General features: G+C 45.3%; 2 gene segments (V, D, J or C); both read left to right on the top strand.

Annotated features, from left to right (window-relative positions):
• The first annotated feature begins 1,772 nt into the window (after window positions 1–1,772).
• Window positions 1,773–2,454, top strand: LOC127547491 (immunoglobulin kappa variable 3-11-like). The segment is given in 2 exon segments: window positions 1,773–1,864; window positions 2,092–2,454. Coding segments are annotated over 2 exon segments (384 nt in total).
• Window positions 2,455–10,906: 8,452 nt separating this feature from the next.
• LOC127547495 (immunoglobulin kappa variable 3-11-like) lies at window positions 10,907–23,103 on the top strand. The segment is given in 2 exon segments: window positions 10,907–11,019; window positions 21,545–23,103. Coding segments are annotated over 2 exon segments (384 nt in total).
• The last annotated feature ends 314 nt before the right edge of the window (window positions 23,104–23,417 follow it).

The raw sequence follows: 23,417 nt of genomic DNA, 5'->3' as shown, positions 1-23,417 counted from the left end.
CAGAGGAACCAAATCTCGGCCAAATCGTTCCCCTACCAATATTTTGGCTGCTCCAAACAAAGCAGCAATATTTAATCATCTTTCTTTTGTCCTTTCCTTTGTATCTGGGAAGTTCCTCCCAGTCTTTGTCAACTTCCTAATATTGGACTGTTGACTAGAATTCCCTGGCTAAGGTCCTGACACTCATTTTTGGACTGTGATTTCCCCATCTTACTTAGTTCCCCAAACTAAGTTCAGTAGTTTCTCAGCAGCCTCCCTTGGCAGTTTTTTACCACTAGGGCCTGTCACAGTCCAGCACTCAACAAAATTTAGCTAGGGCTATTCCCTCAGGTTCCCTAAAACCCAGCCAATAAGAGCCCCAAACTATTCCAAGAGCTCACCAAGCCACATGGTACGGATTCTAAAATGCACCGGCCAATCAGGACATTTGTTTCTTCCAAAGTATTAGTTTCTATACATCACTGAGTTTCCCTGCTTCAGTCTGTTGTTTGATAGGGAGGGAGAATGCGCACACTTGAGTCCAAGACCACTAGAAAAATTCCTCCGTGGGCACCCGCCTCCGCTCAAGGTACACACCCATCTCCCCAAAAGACACCAATCCTGGATGAGCCCCCAAAACTGTTTGGGGCAATTGCACCTACCCAAACTGACTACTCAGGAGTCGCTCCAAATGATGCACAGAAAGAATTTATTAGAATCTCGAGAAGTGGACCTCCTGGCCTGTGGGCCCGAAAGGACAGCAAAGATACCCACAGGAGGAGAGTCATTCACTTGAAGATGCTGACAACTTTTATACATTTTAGAAAAAGAACCCCCCAAATCCCACCCTCTATAGGTTGTGATTGGTTACATAAACTTTTATCTCCCTATTTGGTCAGTGGAATGCAGTGAAAAAGGTGATCTACAGCTTTGGCCACTGAATTCCTTCTTTGGACAATGGAATGCAGTCCAGGTCTCATCTAAAATCATGTGACTGGGGCCTATAGGCCTGATCTACTTTAGTTAACAGTTTCTGATCTATATGTGCTTAGAATATAAGTTCCTCACCTTTCCACACACCCTAAACCATGCCAAAGAATAAAAGGATGGCTTGCTTTCCATTTTGGGAGGCTCCATTCTAAGTGTCCAAAGGATCCTTAATTAATGGGACAGTAGGTCATGGATTGGGATAAAGAGCAGTATATCAGTAGCTGTCCCATGTTTCATGCCTTCAGGCTGTGACCTTTTACTACACAATATTGACTCTTCTGCATCCCTCTTGCTTTTGGAACCATTTTTGTTCTTGTTTCAGTGATTTTTGGTACTTTGCAACACAACTTGGGGTTTCTCTGAGAAGATACGAAAGGGATTTGATATTTCATTTTCCAACTTATTTTACAAATAAGGAAACTGAGGCAAACAAGGTTAAGTGACTTGCATAAGCTCACACAATTAAGTATCCAAGGCAATATTTGATCTCAAGAAAATGAATGTTCCTAGCCAAAGACTGAACACATTACACAGTGCTAGCAGTCTCATTTAAAAAAAAAAAAACTGATTAAAAGAAAAAAAAATTAAAAAAATAAACAGATCTAAGGATAAATAAGATTTGTGGGAGCACTTATCCCACAAGTCTCCAAGAATCAGGGACATATTCAAGGTCTGAAGGGGTCAGGGTATTCCCCTGAGCTGGAGTCAGCCACTTCTGCTCCCAGAACCTTCACACCTCCCAGCTGCTTTGCATAAAGAAATCCCCAAGGGGAGGGGCTGCAGACCCAGGGAGATAAACTGGGCCTGGGGGCAGAGCAGCCACAGGGAAGGAGTCACTGCAAAATGGAATCTCTTTCCCAGCTTCTCTGTGGGCTCCTGATGCTTTGGGTCCCAGGTGAGAACTTGAGACAATAAAACATGCAGACGGGCAACGTGACATGAGATGAGAGAAATCAAGGAAGCTCAGAATCTCTGGGGACAGGAGCCAGTACAGTCCAAGGGGGGAATGAGGATTTCTGTGAGATCAGGGGGATTTTCAGGGCCAGGGAGTCTTTGGGCCAAAAATCAGAATGAAAGGAAACTCAGCTTTCATGTTGGTTGGTCATTAATTTCTGCTCTTAGTTTCCAGGGGAGAAATTGTGCTGACCCAGTCTCCAGCCTCGGTGTCTGTGAGCCCAGGAGAGAGAGTCACCATCAGCTGCAAGGCCAGTGAGAGTGTCATAACCAGTAAAGGAAACACTTACCTAAACTGGCTCCAACAGAAACCCGGACAGTCTCCTCGGATGCTCATTTACAAGGTTTCCAACCTGCACTCCGGAGTCCCTGCCCGCTTCAGTGGCAGTGGTGCTGAGAAGGATTTCACCTTCACAATCAGCAGTGTGGAGGTTGAAGATGGGGCAGTCTATTACTGTACTCAAGCATCTTTTTATCCTCGCACAGTGTTACAGCCCTGAACAAAAACCTCCCCAGGCCTGGGCTGGCTGCTCAGGGAGGCCCAGCTGCCTCCCCTCCTTCCTCTGCTGCAGCAGCTGCTGGGGGCCTGCTCAGGGGCAGGGTCTCTGGGGCTGAGATAAAAGGGACTCGGGGCTCAGGGGAAAGGCCACGGTCTGAGAGCTCGGTGCTCTGGGGACTCTTGCTCCTCTTCAGCCATGAGCAGAATCATCAAAGAGAGAACCACTGGCCCAGACTGGGTCTGAGGCATTCTCCCATTCCTATTCCATCTGACTCCCCTCGGCAGAAGAACCAAAGAGAAAGTAGAAACTTCTGGCCAGAGATTCTTTCTGTCCTTTCTCCCTGGCTCAATATTCCTCAGCAATCAATGACTCTTGGGACCAAGAGCACAAGAAGATCAGGCAACAGGTTAATGAAATCCATCATGGACCCAGCTTAAAATTCACACTCTCCCAGCAGCCAGATGGCACGGGGCAGCTGCCCTGGAGTCAGGAGGACCTGAGTGCAAATCCAGACTCAGACACTTCATATTTTCTAGTTGTGTGACTCTGGGCAAGTCAATTAACCCTAATTGTCTCAGGAAAAAAAATTCACTCTGGATCCATTTTCTGTAACTGTGTATTTAAATCAGATTTTTATATTCTCAATTATATGAATATATATATTCATAGGGAGGTGGTGAATAAAAATAGACAAATAAGATTTGCATTTTTTGGATAATTTTGAGTGAGACTCAGGCCACAACTTTAAACCTCAACTTGGAAACTTAAAAATCAGAAAAGTGTAGATTATACATTTGTAGGCAGAGCACCTTCTAGTGGGGAGGGATGTGCACTGGAGCCGGTAGGAATCCTGCACAGGGATTCTGACTATCCACCTGTTTAGTGGCTTGAGGGTAGTTCCATGGAAGGACAAAATCTACACCATACCAATATTGGCTAATTGATTAATTATATGACAGTCAGCTGGTCTCTGTAGAGGATGATAAATATGAACATCCCAAGGAGAGTATAACTCTGCCCTCACTGCCACATGCACAGCTGGCTTCACTGGAACCATGATCCTAAGTGAAGGCCAATAATCAGCTGATTTTTACCCACAGAACAGAGGAGCAAGTGGAGTACAGGGACATGAAAGAAACAGTGGTGAGACATACCAGCAAATGTGAGGCAGGGTTGCCTAGTTTAAAAAAAAAAAAAGTTGGTTCTTAACGGTGCTTTATGACCTGGCCTGCTAGTGTTTGCTTAAGCTCAGAAAGGATCAGTTCTATGATTTAGCTCCTTCAGAATTCATGCAGAGGATGAGGGCAAAGGATTGTTGCTATCCCAAGGTCAGGACAAAGTTTGCTTGCTGGGCCTTAGCTCTAGAAAACATGGTGTCTCCTAAAAGGAAAAAGAGAAAAAGAGAGGAATGAAAATAAGAAGGTGGTTGGGGCCTGGGGATCCTGACAAAGACAAACCAAAGGTTTGTTTTGGAGAAATTCTACTTGTCCTTGCTCTAAAGCTTCATCCAACTTGTTTTTCTTCTTCACAACCCGCCACTCAGAGTGTCACTTCTAGATCTTTCTCTTTTTGTCAATGGCAGGTTCTCTTAAACCAGAGAAATCTTGAGCTCTTCAAACTGCCTCTCTCTGGAGTATAAAGATTAGCCCAGCCAATGTTCCACTGCTTTGGATGTTTCAATTTTATATAGTTGACAACAACTTACTTAAGATTCACTCCTTTGTTAGACAATAAATGTCTCTGCTTTTCCTTCTCTGGGTAGAGGTAATAGAAGAAAACAATGGGCCCGTGTAAAAATCTTCACCTTTCTCCTGCTCTAAATGCTTCTTAAAAACAAAAGGTGGCAAAGGATTCTGGGCGAGTAAAATACTTTCTTTCCACTCTTTTCAGGGACTTCTATGATGTAATAAAGTGCCAGGCCTGGAGTCCAGAGGATGCTTCTTCCTGAGTTCACATTCCAGGTTTGGAGTCAGAAACATTCCTCTTCCAGAGTTGAGATCTGGCCTCAGACACTAGGATGACCCACAGCAAGGCACAGAGACGTATTTGCTCCAGTTCTTCATCGGTAAAAGAGCAGAAGAAGTAAATGGCGAACTAGTCCAGGAACTTTCCTAGAAATTCAAAATAGAGTCATGAAGAGCCTTACTGAGTATTAATCATCAAAAAAAAAAAAAAAAAAAAAAAAAAACACAACAAAACTCTAGTCCAGAATCCTTCACCCAAAGTCTTCTCTCAGTTCCCAGCCCATCTGCCACAGCTCCAAGAGGGGACTTTCCAGATCCTCTCCCTTTAATGTTGCTCCCTCCTATATTTTCACTTCTCCCCAGCTTTCTCTTCCCCCATGACCTCTGTCTTCTCTTTCTCTTCTCCTCCCACCTTGTTTTCTCCTGCCCAGCACAGTTGTAGAGAGGATCAAATACAGTCACTGAGAGAGCTCTTTCAGAGGATGGAATAAGAGACTTGAGGGAAGTGATAGGAGGCCAGTTGATCTCTCCCTCTTTATCACACAAGGAGGATTCTTAATGACAGACGAATTCAAGTTCTTCTTTGGTAGATTTTAGATTTTTGACTGAAGTCAATGCTTGAGATAGAATTTGCCACCATTGCATAGAAGCATTTGAAAAAAAAAGACAAAGAGGATTCTGGGAAGATGACAGAGTAGTTTAGAAAATTCCAAGCTCTATTAAAAAAATAAAATGGCACCTCAGGAAAAATATCCAGTGACAAAAAATGAACACAAGTGGGGGCAGAGCTGGTTCTCCTGGAATGACCAGAGAAGATACCAAAGGCGGACCTCACATGGAGGGTTGGTCAGTGTGAAAGGGAAACGGCTCCAGGGAAGCTCTGCTGAAACAGCAAGAGTGAGCCCTTCGATAGCTGGGCCCGGAGGTAGCCTTGGCTGAGCCACAGGAAGCTGCATTTCCCAGGCAGTGTGGGGAGTGTGAGGTTGGGGAAGACTGAGGGAACCCCTGTTTATGAGGGTGCTGGGGCCAGCTGTGCTGCTGAGAGGGAGCCCCGCCCAAGGGGAAACCAGCACATGCCTGGTGAGGGCAGAGGCAGTGGGATGGGGATACTGCTGGCTGTGGGCACTTACAGAAGGATAGAGTCCCTGGGGAGGAATCAGGGGAAAATAATGTAAAAAGTTCATGCAGAGAACAAGAGAAACCCACAAGGAAGCAAAGCAAAGATGGGCAGCTCTGAACACAATGTGGAGGATTTATTATAAAGAATTAGTATTTAGGTTTAAAATAAATAAAAAATAAAAAAATTAAGAAGAAAAAAAAATTTTAATGATAACATATTATTCCATTGATCTTTTCAGGTAAGTGGGGGAGGGATAGAAAGCTGGTTCCCCTAAACTCTGCTAAGGAATAAAAGGATGGCTTGCTTTCCATTTTAGGAGGCTCCATTCCAAGTGCCCAAAACATCCTTACTTAGTGGGACAGCAGGTCATGGATTGGGATAAAGTGCAGGATATCTGTATCTGCCCTATGTTTTATGCCTTTAGGCTATGACCTCTGAACAACACATTATTGACTCTTGTGCAAGCCCTCTTGCTTTTGGAGCCATTTTTGTTCTCATTTCAATTATTTTTGGCACTTTTTAGCAATTTGGGGTTTCTTTAAGAAGATACTAGAGGGATTTGCTATTTCATCTTCCAGCTTATTTTACAAATAAGGAAACTGAGGCAAACAAAGTTAAGTGCTTGCTTAAACTCACACAATTCAGTAACCAAGACAAAATTTGATCTCGAGAAGATGAAAGTTCCTAACCAAAGACTGAACACATTACATAGTGGTAGCAGTCTCATAAAAAAATAAAATTGATTAAAACAAAAATTTTTTTTAAAAAAAATCTAAGGGCAAGTAGGCTTTGTGGGAGCACATATCACACAAGGCTCCAAAAGTCAGGGACATATTCAAGGTCTGAAGGTCTCAGATTTTTCCCCTGAGCTGGAGGCAGCCACTTCTGCTCCCACAACCCCCACACCTCCCAGATGCTTTGCATAAAGAGATCCCCAGGGGAGGGCCTGCAGACACAGGAAGATAAACTGGGCCTGGGGGCAGAGCAGCCACAGGGGAGGAATCACTGCAAAATGGAGTCTCTGTCTCAGCTTCTCTGTGGGCTCCTGATGCTTTGGGTCCCAGGTGGGAACTTGAGACAATAAAACATGCAGATGGGCAATGTGACATGAGATGAGAGAAATCAAGGAAGCTCAGAATCTCTGGGGACAGGAGCCAGTACAGTCCAAGGGGGAATGCGGATTTCTGTGAGATCAGGGGATGTTCAGAGCCAGGGAGTCTGTGGGGCAAGAATCAGAATGAAAGGAAACTCTGCTCTGTTTATTTCTTGTCAGTTTATCACTAATTTCTGCTCTTAGTTTCCAGGGGAGAAATTGTGCTGACCCAGTCTCCAGCCTCGGTGTCTGTGAAGCCAGGAGAGAGAGTCACCATCAGCTGCAAGGCCAGTCAGAGTGTCATAGCCAGTGATGGAAAGACTTACCTACACTGGCTCCAACAGAAACCGGGACAGTCTCCTTGGCGACTCATTTACGAGGTTTCCAACCTGCACTCCGGAGTCCCCGCCCGCTTCAGTGGCAGTGGTGCTGAGAAGGATTTCACCCTCACAATCAGCAGTGTGGAGGCTGAAGATGGGGCAGTCTATTATTGTGCTCAAGGAACTTATTTTCCTCCCCCAGTGTTACAGCCCTGAACAAAAACCTCCCCAGGCCTGGGCTGGCTGCTCAGGGAGGCCCAGCTGCCTCCCCTCCTTCCTCTGCTGCAGCAGCTGCTGGGGGCCTGCTCAGGGGCAGGGTCTCTGGGGCTGATGAGACAAAAGGGACTCGGGCTCAGGGGAAAGGCCACGGTCTGAGAGCTCGGGGCTCTGGGGACTCTTGTTCCTCTTCAGCCATGAGCAGAATCATCAAAGAGAGAACCACTGGCTCAGACTGGGGTCACCCCACAATGCCCTGGGCCTGAGGCACTCTCCCATTCCTATTCCATCTGATTTCCCTCAGCACAAGAAACAAAGAGAAAGTAGAAACTTCTGGCCAGAGATTCTTTCTGTCCTTTCTCCCTGGCTCAATATTCCACAACAATCAATGACTCTTGGAACCAAGAGCACAAGAAGATCAGGCAACAGGTAATGAAATCCATCATGGACGCAGTTTAAAATTCACACTCTCCCAGCAGCCAGATGGCACGGGGCAGCTGCCCTGGAGTCAGGAGGACCAAATCCAGACTCAGACACTTCATATTTTCCAGTTGTGTGATCCTGGGCAAGTTACTTAACCCTAATTGCCTCAGAAAAAAAAAAATTCACTCTGGATCCATTTTCTCTGACCATGCATTTGAATCAGATTTTTATCTACTTTTATTTTACCATTCATGCCCAGGGGCTACAAAGATCTCTCTGGAGTTTCCTCTGTCCACTCTTTTCAAAGGAAGACTTCAATTCCTACAAAGAAGGGGAATAAGATATAGGCGCCAAGAAGCCAGACATTCTGCTCTCCTCATAGTTTTAGAGACTGCTCAGAATCATAAAGACCTCCCCCATCTTAATAATATTAATCTAATAAAACTAATTTTTTATAAACCAATTGATGGAAATTGTGATCTTTGGGGGAAGGGTGAACCTTGTTTAGAATCCCAACCCTTCCTGCCTCTTGGGAGGGGCCCCACTGTCCTGTTTATAGGGGAAACTCCCATAGCATCTCCCCCAAATTGAATTAATGGGAGATCTCGGCCTGGGGCATAATCACCACCCTTTATTGAGTTGAAAATTCATCTGGAGATTGGCCCCCTGGCTTTGGGCCCCAAAGCCCAATATCATCAAAGGCCCTGTGTCCAACTCTCTGCAAAAAGTCCTAACAGGATTTTGCTTGCAGAGAAAGTTGTTTTCTCAGTGTAATAAACCCATTTTTTGGCCACAAATCCCACCTGTATTCATTCTTTTGCAAATTCTGTAAAATTTTTTGCAAAGCTGCCACCTGACCAGGAGATCTCTCAACCCTCATTTCGGACACCTCGACATTTGGTGGCCGTACAGGGATCCCCGAAATTGTTGGCCAAGGTAAGCCTTCTCTTGCTGTTGTCTATTCTATACCTGGGAGACCAACTACCCAGGAACATTTGGGCTGTCAGGAGCTCTAGGCTCAAGCAGACTTCCTTGACTGGAGAAGACTGGACTTGGAAATTCTATGTTTTCTTTTCTTTTTTTTTTTTATCCGTTCATGCCGGGGGCCCTAAAAATATCTCTGGACTCTCCTCTGTCCACTCTTGTCAAAGGAAGACTTCAATTCCTACAAAGAAGGGGAATAAGAGACGGGCGCCAAGAAGCCAAACATTCTGCTCTCTTCATAGTTTTGGAAACTGCTCAGAATTATAACCACCTCCCCCATCTTAATTTTAATCTAATAAAACTACTTTTTTATAGTCCAATTCATAGAAACTGTTATCTTTGGGGAAAGGGTCAACCTGGGTTAGAATCTCAACTCCTACAGCCCCTTGGGAGGGGCCCCACCCCATAGCATCTCCAACCACATTTCAGTTGGAGATCTTGGCCTGGGGCATAGTCACCACCCTTTATTCAGTTGAAAATTAGTCCCTCAAATTCATGTGGAGATTGATCTCCTGGCTTTGGTCCCCAAATCCCAAATAATCAAAGGCCATTGCCCAACCTTCTGCAAAAAGTCCTAACAGGATTTTGCTTGCAGAGAAAGCTGTTTTCTCAGTGTAATAAACCCATTTTAATTTTTTTTTTTTTTTTTTTGCCACAAACCTCGCTGTATTCATTCTTTAGTAAAGCTGGCACCTGGCCAGGGAATCTCTCAACCCTCATTGCCCACTTCTACACATTTGGTGGCCCATACAGGGATCCCTGAAATTTTGGGCCCAAGAAAGCCTTCTCTTGCTATTGTCTATCCTATACCTGGGAGACCCAAACACCCGGAAGATTTGGGCTGTAGGGAGCTCTATGCTCAGGCAGACTTCCTTGACTGGGATGATTGGACTTGGAATTCCTGGGTTTATTTATTTACTCATTTATTTATTTTTAGCAGAAGGAATCTTAATCAGGAAACTTCTGTCACCTCTTTCCCTCCCCAGGATAAGGGGATGGGGCTCTATAGAATCCCGAAAAGCTGAGGCTCCTGGCAAAAAATGGGACACATTGAAGGGGGAATGAAGTAAACTGTGTCTATTCCTAAGGATTCTCCCTTAAGCTGTTTCTTTAAGAGAGACAATAAATTCAGCCTAAAAGATCTCAAAACTTAAAAAAAAATCCTTAAATCAAAACAACGCTACAGGATATTACTTCGATTTGCTGGAGTGAAATCGAAATTAGATACTGCCCTTTTAAATAACTCCCTCCTTCCTACTCCTCTAGGACACAAAATCCCTGTGAATCCCTTCAGAACCACCTCCTTGCCAAGACAGGTCCTTGTGTCTGGCAATGTCTCCTTAACTCTGTCCCCCTCCCCTGGACCAGATCCTGAGACTCCCAGGGCTTTTTCTCCTCCTCAGGATCCTGATTCTAACCTCTGCCCCCTGAGAGTTATTTATCTCGCAGGGAGAGACACTCAGAGCAGAGCCGCCTCTTCAATGAAAATCTCTCCCAGACTAAGGAGGAACTTGGCCATTGCTCCGAGGTCCCTGCCCAGCTTTGTGAGGACTCCAAGGCAAAGGCCCTCCTTGATCTGTCCTGGGAAGATGTTACTATTAAACAATCTGCCCCAGAGACAAGGAGGAAGCTGCAGAAGACAGTTCTGGGCCCCCAAACTCCCACCTCTCTGCTGGAAACAGCTGTGGGAGTTTTTAATGAGAGGGATCAAACTGCAGCGTGGGACAGCCTCCTTACAGGGAGACATGGGGAACAGTGCCTGCTCGTGGCTGCTGACATTTCTGGGAAATCCAGGGGTTCCTGCTTCAGGTCTCATGGACAGGGCCAGAAGGCCAAGGAAACTCCCTGTCCCTGCCCTTGCCCTGAGTGTAACCAGGAGGGGCACTGGAGGAGGGACTGCCTGCAGGGGATGAGCTGCCCCCAGTGCCCCGCCCTCCAACAGGAGATTGGGGCTTGCTCCCCCACACTCCACCACGACAGCAGAACCCTGGCTATCCCCCGATGTGGCCTGTAAGGCCTCTGAATGTCTTTTTGCTGAGGGATCTTCTTCCTTCTCTCTCTGGCACTCTGATCTCTCTTGATCTCAGGAAGGTGAATGTTCCTAGCCACAAACTGAACTCTTTACTTACTGCTAGCAAACACATGAATTAATAAAACAGATTAAAACAAAACAAAACAAACCAAAAAGGATAAGTAGGATCTGTGGGAGCACTTATCACACAAGGGTCCATGAATCAGGGACATATTGAAGGTGTTAAGGCCTCAGGTTCTTCCCCTGAGCTGGAGTCAGCCACTTCTGCTCCCAGAACCTCCACACCTCCCAGCTGTTTTGCATAAAGAGATCCCCAAGGGGAGGGCCTGCAGACACAGGGGGATAAACTGGGCCTGGGGGCAGAGCAGCCACAGAGGAGAAGTCACTGCAAAATGGAGTCTCTGTCCCAGCTTCTCTGTGGGCTCCTGATGCTTTGGGTCCCAGGTGAGAACTTGAGACAACAAAACACGCAGACGGGCAACGTGACATGAGATGAGAGAATTCCAGGAAGCTCAGAATCTCTGGGGACAGGAGCCAGTACAGTCCAAGGGGGAATGAGGATTTCTGTGAGGTCAGGGGGATTTTCAGAGCCAGGGAGTCTTTGGGCCAAGAATCAGAATGAAAGGAAACTCGGCTCTGTTTATTTCTTGTTGGTTGTTCATTAATTTCTGCTCTTAGTTTCCAGGGGAGCAATTGTGCTGACCCAGTCTCCAGCCTCAGTGTCTGTGAGCCCAGGAGAGAGAGTCACCATCAGCTGCAAGGCCAGTCAGAGTGTCGTACATGGGAATGGAAACACTTACCTAAGCTGGTTCCAACATAGACCTGGACAGTCTCCTCGGCAACTTATTTACAGGGTTTCCAACCTGGTCTCAGGAGTCCCCGCCCGCTTCAGTGGCAGTGGTGCTGAGAAGGATTTCACCCTCACGATCAGCAGTGTGGAGGCTGAAGATGGGGCAGCCTATTACTGTACTCAAGGAGCTTATGATCCTCCCACAGTGTTACAGCCCTGAACAAAAACCTCCCCAGGCCTGGGCTGGCTGCTCAGGGAGGCCCAGCTGCCTCCCCTCCTTCCTCTGCTGCCACAGCTGCTTGGGGCCTGCTCAGGGGCAGGGTCTCTGGGGTTGACGAGATAAAAGGGATTCGGGCTCAGGGAAAGGCCCAGGTCTGAGAGTTCGGTGCTCTGGGGACTCTTGTTCCTCTTCAGCCATGAGCAGAATCATCAAAGGAAGAACCACTGGCTCAGACTGGGTCACCCCACAATGCCCTGGGCCTGAGGCACTCTCCCATTCCTATTCCATCTGACTCCCAACTGAGCAAGAAACAAAGAGAAAGTAGAAACTTCTGGCAGAGATTCTTTCTGTCCTTTCTCCCTGGCTCAATATTCCACAGCAGTCAATGACTCTTGGGACCAAGAGCACAAGAAGATCAGGTAACAGGCTAATGGACCCAGCTTAAAATTCACATTCTCCCAGCAGCCAGATAGCACGGGTGCAGTTTCCTGGAGCCAGGAGAAACTGAGTGCAAATCCAGACTCAAACACTTAATATTTTCTAGTTGTGTGACCCTGGGCAAGTTACTTAATCCTAATTGCCTCAGGAAAAAATTTCATACTCTGGATCCATTTTCTCTGACCCTGCATTTAAATCAGATTTTTATCTACTTTTATTTTATCCATTCATGCTGGGGGCTATAAAAATCTCTCTGGAGTCTCCTCTGCCCTCTCTTTTCAAAGAAAGATATCAATTTCTACTAAGAAGGGGAATAAGAGATGGGCAGCAAGAAGCTGAACATTCTGCCCTCCTCATAGTTTTGAAGTCTGCTCAGAATCAGAATGACCTCCCCCATCTTAATAATATTAACCTAATAAAACTAATTTTTTATGATTCAATTGACGGAAACTGTGATCTTTGGGGGAAAGGTGAACCTGGGTTAGAATCCGACCTCCTCCTGCCTATTGGGAGGGGCCTCACCTTTCGGTGTATAAGAAAAACTCCCATACCATCTTCACCCACAAATCAATTGGAGATCTTGGCCTGGTGTATAATCAACACCCTTTATTGAGTTGAAAATTAGTCCCTCAAATTCATCTAGAGTTTAGCCCCCCTGGATTTGGGCCCCAAATCCCAATGTAATCAAAGGCCGTGTGCCCAACCCTCTGCAAAAAGTCCTAACAGGATTTAGCCTGCTGACAAAGTTGTTTTCTCAGTGTAATAAACCCAGTTTTTTTCCACCACAACTCCTGCTTTTATTCATTCTTTTGCAAATTCTGTGAATTGTTTTGCAAAGATGCCACCTGGCCAGGGCATCTCTCAACACTCATTTCTCACCCCTCCACATTTGGTGGCCCGTACAGGGATCGCTGAAATTTTTGGCCCAGAAAAGTCTTCTCTTTCTGTTGTTTATTGTATAGCTGAGAGACCCAAATACCTGGGAAGATTTGGGGTTTAGGGAGCTCTATGTTCAATGAGACTTCCTTGACTAGGGAAAATTGGACTTAGGATCCCTGTGAGTTTTTTTTTTTAATTTTTTTTTTTAACAGAAGTACCCTTAATCAGGAACTTCTGTCACCTCCCTCCCTCCCCAGGGATGTATAGGAGGACTAAGTGCTATAGAATCCAGACAACCTGAAACCTGAGGCAAAAAATGAGACAATCTACCTCTGTCTCTATTCCTAAGGATTCTCCCTCTAGCTGGTTCTTAAACAGAAACAAATTCAGCCTAAAAGATCTCAAAACTAAAAAAAATCCTTAAATCTAACAGCGCTGCAGGAAGCTGCTTCAGTTTGCTGGAGAGAAATCAAAATTAGATACTAACCTTTTAAATAACTCCCTTCTTCCTACTCCTCTAAGGACAAAAAAATCCCTGTGAATCCCTTCAGAACCACCTCCTTCCCAAAGACAGGACCTTGTCTCTGGCAATGTCTCCTTAACTCTGTCCCCCTCACCTGGACCAGATCCTGAGACTCCCAGGCCTTTTTCTCCTCCTCAGGATCCTGATTCTAATCTCTGCCCCCTGGGAGAAGCTGCAGACTCTCAGGGAGAGACACTCAGAGCAGAGCCGCCAATGAAAATCTCTCCCAGACTGAGGAGAAACTTGGCCATTGCTCTGAGGTCCCTGACCAGCTTTGTGAGGGCTCCAAGGCCAAGGCCCTCCTTGATCTGTCCTAGGGAGATGTTACTATTAAACAATCTGTTCCAGAGACAAGGAGGAAGCAGCAGAAGCCAGTTCTGGGCCCCAAATGGGTGGAATTTGGGGACTTTGGACAGCAAAGAGCTCTCCCATTAAATCTGCAGGAGAAATTCTACAGCTACTACAACTGCCAACGAGCCCAGAGGTTTCCACCATATTTGTGAAGGACACAGGAAGGGAAATTTGCCCCAGGCCAAGGGGAACAGGTTTGCAGGTTCAGCTGCTGAAGCTCCTGCCCCCTCCCCCCGTGACTGTGGCTTCTTTAATCCCCCAGCTCCCTGATTCTTATATCTCTTCATGGAGCTCATAGGGACAAGCCCCGCAGAGGAACCGGGAGCCTCCTTTCTCCTTGTGGCTGGTTTCAGACCCGCCTCGAGCCAACTCTTAATCCCAGAGGCAAGTCCTGTAAACGGATCTTTGGTCTCCATCAGGCTGCACACCTGGGGAGAAACGCTCTCAGTCCCTGTGAAACACGTTCTCACTGGTCACAGGCTGGGGGGAACGATCTGGAAGGTCTGCCAGGCCCGCCCAGTCTGTGCCCGAGGGACTCCTGAGGGAGCTGCTGACCCTCCCCCTCTCCTGAAGCTCCCACAGACAAGGGGCACATGCCCGGGGGAGGTTGGCAAAGAGACTGGACACATACGCCCCCTTGTGGAGGTTTCAGGCTGCTCCTGGTCTTCACTGACCCCCTCACTAACTGGTGGAAGCTTTTCCCTGCAGGACTCAGAAGACCCAGGAGGTCCCAAGGTGCTTGCTGAGAGATCCCGGCTCTCCTCCCCTGCCCAGCTCCTGGCAGAGCCGCCATAGAGCAGCTTTTCCCTCTCAGATACTTCAGACTGTTCCTGAGAACCCACAGAGGACCTGAAGCTGCTCTTCCACAGGCCCCTGAACCCCCTCTGGAGAGAGAAGGGGAAACTCTCTGTGTCCTTCTTTCTCTCATCGTGGTCTCCTTCCTTCCTTTCTCTCACTCTAGTCTTTTTTTTTTTTTTTGGCCATTTTCCACCCCAAGGGTGAAATCTTTGCTCCCAGCATTTTCTCTCTGACAGAAGAATATGTAAACTTTAAAGAGATCTTTTCACACAAGGAAGTTTAGCGACTCTGGACAGGGAAAATCCACTAGGATCCTAACACAAGGGAAAGGGAATTGATTTTGAGACCTTTCTAATACATGTCAAACAGAGCCAAGTCATCCTGAGCATGGAGCTGAGATGTAGAACTAGGTTCGACACTGGTGCTGATTCACACAATTCTTCATACAAGAAGATTTTTGGGGGACTCGTTGGGCTTCTCTGATAGGAGTTTGGATGGCAACAACACTCCCCTAAGGAATTGTCTATTCATTATCTGAGTTCTCTGAAATCTGCTCTTCCCCAATTTAGACATCAGGCCAGATGACAGCTGGATTTCCCACCCTTTCCTTTTACAAGTTTGAAAAGGGCTTGATCACTTCTCACCAAACTGCCTGATCATTGGGAAGAATCAAGTATAGATTAGTAGTTGTCCTAGGTGAGTCCTCCCCAAGTGAAAGAATGGAAAATTGATGATGGAAATCCTTAAAAATGGTTCCTTTCTCTACTTTTCAAAGGGTAAGTGTGATGTATTTGAATAAAAGAGTATCCCCTTCATCCTAAGGTTGAGTTTCCATGCCAACCTAAGAATTAAAAAAAACTCATCTATTTTTTCCTATTGTGGATGAACTGCCGTCCCATAATAACAGTAATTCACCCTTCATGGATATTTGCCAAATGCTCTCTACCATCTAATTCTCCCTCTAATTCATGATTTTCCTCTAGTGCTTATGCCATTTTGGTTTTTTTTTTGTTGTTGTTGAAGCAATTGGAGTTTAGTGACTAGCCCAAGGTCGCATAGCTAGAAAGTCTTAAGTGTCTTGAGGCCAGATTTGCACTCAGATGCTCCCAACTTTAGGACTGGTGCTCTATCCATTGTGCCACCTACCTGGACCTATGTCTTCTTATTATACTTTACTATTACACACACACACACTGACCTCTAAAGTTTATTTTGAATAAATTATATGAGGATTATTCTCAACTCTAGAGGGTGAGTTACCCGTTTAAGGGGAAGTGATACATTTCAGGGCAAATTAGCAGCCTATTCTAGGATGTCAAGTTCACTTCTTTATTGGTGCAAGCTTATGCGTTTTATGCCTTCTCATATAGGCCAATAGTTTAAATGCTGACTCCCTTCTTGGATTTAGTGTTATAGAATTTCTCAGTCTCTACTCTTGTTGCAGAAGCTCTGTAGCCATAGAATTCACAGTATAATGTACCTCAGAGAGCCCACGGTCGTGAAGTACATGAATAGAAAAAGCCGTGGTCATTGGTGACTCTGGAGATACCTATTTCTTTAGTGTGGAAGGAACCATGGGAAAGGGATGCATGGATGAGACATGAAGGAAATTATTGGAGTAAGGGCATGGAGATGTGCAGGAGCCCAGAAAATTCATGGGAATGAAGCTGATCAGCTTAGCTTTGGCAGGATGGACAGGTAGATGGCAGGAGGAGCCAAGTGGTTTATGTGGTGGCTATTATGTAGCAAACACTAATATTTTACTTAACAAATTACATCATGTTGATTCTTACAATAACCCTGAGAGGAACATGTTACTGTTATCCCCACATTACAGTTAAAGAAACCGAGGCTAAGCAACTTTGTATCTAGTGAATATGAGAAGTGATATTTAAATTGGGGACTTCATTCCTTCATTCAGCAATTTATCCACTACAGTAACTAGCTGATTATGAAGAGGAGCAGCTGGAACAAACTTATACACTTAAAGAAAATATTAGTCTCATCAGTCCCAATAGAGAATAAAATCCCTCCAAGCTTTTTCTACCTGGGCCATTCACATCTATTACATTCCAGAAAACCCACATGAAGCTTCAGCCCAAAACACTGAGATTTTTTGTCTGATTCTTTAAACTTCTGAAGATGAAATCTAAGTGAAGTAGACCATACCCTTAGGGCCTCCCATCCTGTCTAGCTCTGTTTCTGATCCTAAATGTCTTTCACCTGGCATCTGACACTCTTTCTATCTGCAAGTCATTTCAGGAAGTGTGCAGCAGGCTCTTCTACCTTTGGATCACCCTCAGCTGAGATAAATGAAATGCAGGAGTGATGTAGTTAAGGTACAGCCTGTAGGCATGTGTGGAAATCAGATACTCATAGGAAGCAGACAAAGATGTGCTTGGCCAGGAAGAGGGGAGGCTTGAGATGGGTTTGCACACTGCCCCCATAGTGTGGGTTCAGCTCCCCCAGCCTATTTTCAGTTACTCTAGGATTTTTTTTTCCTGCTTTCTCAAGGTGACTGTATCTTCCCTTTCCTGCTCTGCATCTGTACCTCCAGCTGCCTTCAGTCTACCTTTTCTCCCTTCTGAAATAAAATTCGAGTTAAGCTCCTTTCTCTTTTCTAATGGCTCCCTCAGAGAGGCATCTTCTCTGCATGTAGCTAATTTTTTCTTTGGAAACAAAAGTGATCTAGTCTTCCAGAGAAGAGAGACTTGTCCTGTGTGAGATGTAGCCCTCAATTTAGCCATGATCTGAGATTCTCCCTGTAATCAGGAGAGCAACAGGCTTGGTACCATTCATGAAGAACGGTTGAGGGTGGGCTTAGGTGGCTTGGAGCTCTGAGCTCAGAGCACATCAAAACAAGATGAGTCAAGTTCAGAGGGAGCAAAGCTGGGACCAGACTCAGATAAGAATAGACCAAACTGGGCAAGGTATGATCACCTCAGCAGCAATGAGACTCAGTCATAAGTTATGGTACCTTCTTGCCATTTTCCTCCTCTTTTTTCAAGTTTTTTCTTCCCCTCATCTTTCAGTAAAAATTGGGAGCAGAGAGATGGAAGAAAGAATGGGAAAAGAGATTGCTCATATACAGCACTTTCTCTAAAGCTTGCTCATTGGAAGAGTCTTTACAACTTCATTTTTAAAACTTGCAGTCATCTTTCTGTACTTAAGTCACATGCACATTACAAAAGAAAATGTGCAATTCACAGGGAGTGAATTAAAAAACGACAAATAAGATTTGCATTTTTGGATAATTTTGAATGAGACTCAAGCCACAGCTTTAATCCTCAACTTGGAAAGCTAAGGATCAAAAAAAGTGTAGATTACACATTTGTAGGTAGAGCACCTTCTAGTGGGGAGGGATGGTCACTGGAGCTAGTAGGAACTTCTACATATGGATTCTGACTATCCAACTGTTTAGTAGCTTGAGGGTAGTTCCATGGAAGGCCAAAATCTACATCATACCCATAGTTGGCCAATTGATTAATTATGTGACAATCAGCTGGTCTCTGTAGATCATGATAAATATGGAACATCCCAGAGAGGATATAACTCTGCCATCACTGCCACGTGCCCAGCTGGCTCCACTCACACCAACTGTCACACAGGTCGCCAGGAGCCATAATTATAGGTATAAAGAACTAAGAGGTTTGGGACTGGAAACCATGATCCTAAGTGAGGGCCAATGGCACAGCTGGTTTCTACCTACAGAACAGAGGAGCAAATGGAGTACAGGGACATAAAAGAAACATACAGAAGTGAGACATACCAGCAACGTAAGGCAAGGTTGCCTAGGTAAAAAAAGGTTCATTCATAACAGGACTTTATGACCAGGCCTGGTGGTGTTAGCCCAAGCTCAGAAAGCATCAGTTCTGTGATTTAGCTCCAACAGAATTCATCCAGAGGGTGAGGGGAAAGGATTGTTTTTGTCCCAAGGTCGGGACAAAGTTTGATTGCTGGGCCTTAGCTCTGGAAAACAAGGTGTCTCCTGAAAGGAAAAAGAGAAAGAAAGGAATGAAAATAAAAAGTTGGTTATGGCCTGGGGATCCTGATAAAGACAACCAAAGGTTTGCTGTGGAGAAATTCTACTTGTCCTTGCTCTTAAGCCCCATCCATCTTATTCTTCTTCTACATAACCAGGCACTCAGGGTGTCACTTCTAGATCTTACTCTTCTTGTCAATGGCTGTATTCTTTAAACCAGAGGAATCCTGAGCTCCTCAAACTGGATTATAAAGATTAGTCCAGACAATTATCCAGTGCTTTGGATGTTTCAGTTTTATAGAATTGACAACACCTTACTTAAGATTCACTCTTTTGTCCAGTTAGACAGTAAATGTCCCTGCTTTTTCTTCTCAGTGTAGAGGTGATAGAAGAAAGCATAGGGCCCATGTAAAGATCTTCAACTTTCTCCTGCTCTAAATGCTTCTTAAAAATAATAGGTGACAAAGGATTCTGGGCAAGTGAAATATCTTCTTTCCTGTCATTTCACGGACTTCTATGATGTGATAGAGTGCCAGGCTTGGAGTCCAGAGGATGCTTCTTCCTGAGTTCAAATTCCAGGCTTAGGGTCAGGAACATTCATGTTCCAGAGTTCAGATCTGGCCTCAGACACTTACTAGCTACATGACCCACAGCAAAGCACATAATTCTATTTGCTTCAGTTCTTCATCAGTAAAAGAAGCAGGAGAAGCAGATGGTAACTTGTCTGGCATTTTTCCTAAAAATTACAAATTGGGTCATGAAGATTCTGACTGAATATTCATGATCAAAACCCAAAACAAAAATCTAGTCCAGAATCCCTCATCTGAAATCTTCTCTCAACACCTAGCTATGTGCCACAGCTCCAATAGGAGGGCTTTTCTGGTCCCTCTCCCTTTAATGTTGACGCCCTTGTATATTTTCACTTCTCCCCAGCTTTTTCTTTACCCATGAATTGTCTACTCTTTTCTTTTCCTCACCTTGTCTTCTCCTGCTCAGGACAGTTGTATAGAAAATCAAATACAGTCATGGAGAGAGCTCTTCCAGAGGATGGAATAAAAGTCTTGACAGAAGTCAAAGTTGATCTCTCCCTCTTTATCACATAAGGAGAAGGTTTCTGTCAGAGTAATTCAAATTCTTCTTTGATAGAGGTTCTAGATTTCTGACTGAAGTCAAAGCTTGGGATAGAATTTGTCACCATTTCATAGAAGCATTCGAAAAAAAAAGACAAGGAGGATTCTGGGAATATGGCAGAGCAGTTCAGAAAATTCCAAGCTCTTCAGGTTTCCCCTACAAACAAGATAAAATGGCACCTCTGGACAAATGTAGAGTGGAAAAAAAAATGAACACAAGTGCGGGCAGAGAAATGGTCCACCTAGAATGACCAGAGAACATGTGAAAAATGTTCCTCATACAGATGTTTTTTCAGGGTGAAAGATAAACATCTCCAGGCAAACTCTCCTGAAACAGCAAGCAGTGAGCCCTGTGGTAGCTGGGCTAGGAGGTAGCCTTGGCTGAACCCCAGGAAGCTTCATCTCCCAGACAGTGTGGGGAGTCTGCGGTCTGAGAAGACTGAAGGAACCTCTGTTTATGAGGGGAGCTGGGGCCAGCTGTGCTGCTGAGAAGCAGTCCTGCCCAAGTAGAAAGCAGGACATGCCTGGTGAGTGCAGAAGCAGTGGGACAGGGATACTGCTGTCTGTGGGCACTTACAGAAGGATGGAGTCCTTGGGGAGGAATGGGGAGAAATAAAGTAAAAGGGGCAAGCAGAGAACAAAAGAAACCTACAAGGAAGCAAAGCAAAGTTGGGCAGCTCTCAACACAATGTATAGGATTTATTATAAAGGATTGTTTTTCAACTTTAAAATAAATAAAAAGTACAAAAAATTATGAAGAAAAAATTTTAAAATGATAACATATCATTCTATCGATCTCTTCAGGGGAGTGGAGGAAGAATAGAAAGCTGGTTCCCCTAAACCATGCCAAGGAATGAAAGGATGGCTTGCTTCCCACTTTACAAGGCTCCATTCTAAGTGCCCAAAGGATCCTCAATTAGTGGGACAACAGGTGATGAATGTGATAAACAGCAGGATATCAGTATCTGTCCTATGTTTTATGCCTTCAGACTGTGACCTCTTCACTCCACAATATTGACTCTTGTGCAATCCCTCTGTCTTTTGGAACCATTTTTGTTCTTGTTTCAGTGATTTTTGGCACTTTGTAACACAATTTGGGCTTTATTTGAGAAGATACTAAAGGGATTTGCTATTTTCTTTTCCCAGTTATTTTAAAAATAAGGAAACTGAGGCAAACAAGGTTAAGTGACTAGCCTAAACTCACACCATTAAATATCCAAGAATAGATTTGATTCCAGGAAGATGAATGTTCTTAGCCATGAACTGAACTCTTTACATACTGCTAGCAGTCCCATGAAATAATGAAACTGATTAAAACAAAACAAAAAAAACTAAGCATAACTAGGATTTGTGGGAGCACATATCACACGAGGCTCCAAGAATCAGGGACATATTCAAGGTCTGAAGGTCTCAGGTTCTTCCCCTGAGCTGGAGGCAGCCACTTCTGCTCCCAGAACCCCCACATCTCCCAGCTGCTTTGCATAAAGAGATCCCTAAGGGGAGGGCCTGCAGACACAGGGAGATAAACTGGGCCTGGGGGCAGAGCAGCCATAAGGGAGGAGTCACTGCAAGATGGAGTCTCTGTCCCAGCTTCTCTGTGGGCTCCTGATGCTTTGGGTCCCAGGTGAGAACATGAGACAACAAAACATGCAGACGAGCAATGTGATATGAGATGAGAGAATTCCAGGAAGCTCAGAATCTCTGGGGACAGGAGCCAGTACAGTCCAAGGGGGAATGAGGATTTCTGTGAGATCAGGGGGATTTTCAGAGCCAAGGAGTCTGTGGGCCAAGAATCAGAATGAAAGGAAACTCGGCTCTGTTTATTTCTTGTTGGTTGGTCATTAATTTCTGCTCTTAGTTTCCAGGGGAGAAGTTGTGCTGACCCAGTCTCCAGCCTCGGTGTCTGTGAGCCCAGGAGAGAGAGTCACCATCAGCTGCAAGGCCAGTCAGAGTGTCGTACACGGGAATGGAAACACTTACCTAAACTGGTTCCAACAGAAATCAGGACAGTCTCCTCGGCTACTCATTTACCTGGTTTCCAACCTGGTCTCAGGAGTCCCGGCCCGCTTCAGTGGCAGTGGTGCTGGGAAGGATTTCACCCTCACAATCAGCAGTGTGGAGGCTGAAGATGGGGCAGAATATTACTGTGTTCAACATTCTTATATTCCTCCCACAGTGTTACAGCCCTGAACAAAAACCTCCCCAGGCCTGGGCTGGCTGCTCAGGGAGGCCCAGCTGCCTCCTCTCCTTCCTCTGCTGCTGCAGCTGCTGGGGGCCTGCTCAGGGGCAGGGTCTCTGAGGCTGATGTGATAAAAGGGACTCAGGGCTCAGGGGAAAGGCCACGGTCTGAGAGCTCGGTGCTTTGGGGACTCTTGCTCCTCTTCAGCCATGAGCAGAATCATCAAAGAAAGAACCACTGGCTCAGACGGGGTCACCCCACAATCCCCTGGGCCTGAGGCACTCTCCCATTCCTATTCCATGTGACTCCCAACTGAGCAAGAACCAAAGAGAAAGTAGAAACTTATGGCCAGAGATTCTTTCTGTCCCCCCTGGCTCAGTATTCCACAGCAGTCAATGATTCTTGGGACCAAGAGCACAAGAAGATCAGGCAACAGGCTAATGAAACACATCCATGGACCCACCCTAACCCTAAATTCACACTCTCCCAGCAGCCAGATGGCACGGGGCAGCTGCCCTGGAGTCAGGAGGACCTGAGTGCAAATCCAGACTCTGACACTTCACATTTTCTAGTTGTGTGACCCTGGGCAAGTTACATAACCCTAATTGCCTCAGGAAAAAAAATTCACACTCTGGATCCATTTTCTCTGACCGTGCATTTAAATCAGATTTTTATCTACTTTTATTTTACCCATTCATGCCAGAGCTATAAAGATCTCTCTGGAGTCTCCTCTGTCCACTCTTTTCAAAGGAAGACTTCAATTCCTACAAAGGGGAATAAGAGACGGGCGCCAAGAAGCCGAACATTCTGCCCTCCTCATAGTTTTGGAGTCTGCTCAGAATTATGACGCCCTCCCCCATCTTAATAATATTAATCTAATACAACTTTTTTTTTTTTATAATCCAATTGATGTAAACTGTGATCTTTGGGGGAAGGGTGAACCTGGGTTAGAATCTCAAATTCTCTTGCCTTTTGGGAGGGGCCCCACTCTCCTTTTTATAGGGGAAACTTCTATAGCATCTGCACCCATAATTCAATTGGAGATCTTGACCTCTGGTATAATCACTACCCTTTATTGAGTAGAAAATTAGTCCCTCAAATTCATCTGCAAATTGGCCCCGTGACTTTGGGCCCCAAACTCCAATATAATCAAAGGCCGTGTGCCCAACCCTCTGCAAAAAGTCCTAACAGGATTTAGCCTGCTAAGAAAGTGGTTTTCTCAGTGTAATAAACCCATTTTTTTGCCACAAACCCCTGCTGTATTCATTCTTTTGCAAATTCTGTGAATTCTTTTGCAAAGCTGCCACCTGGCCAGGAGATCTTGTAATCCTCATTTCTCACCCCTCAACATTTGGTGCCCCGTACAGGGATCCCCAGAATTGTTGGCCGAGGTAAGCCTTCTCTGGCTGTTGTCTATTCTATAGCTGGGAAGCCCAAATACCCAAGAAGATTTGGGCCATCAGGAGCTCTATGCTCAAGCAGACTTCCTTGACTGGGGACAATTGGACCAGGTATTCCTGTGGATTTGGGGTTTTTTTTTAATTTTTTAACC

The sequence above is a fragment of the Antechinus flavipes genome, chromosome 2 (genome assembly GCF_016432865.1).
Source record: "Antechinus flavipes isolate AdamAnt ecotype Samford, QLD, Australia chromosome 2, AdamAnt_v2, whole genome shotgun sequence".
Lineage (NCBI taxonomy): Eukaryota > Metazoa > Chordata > Mammalia > Dasyuromorphia > Dasyuridae > Antechinus > Antechinus flavipes.
Note: the sequence above shows the minus strand (reverse complement) of the source record. Positions and strands in the feature narration are given on the sequence as shown.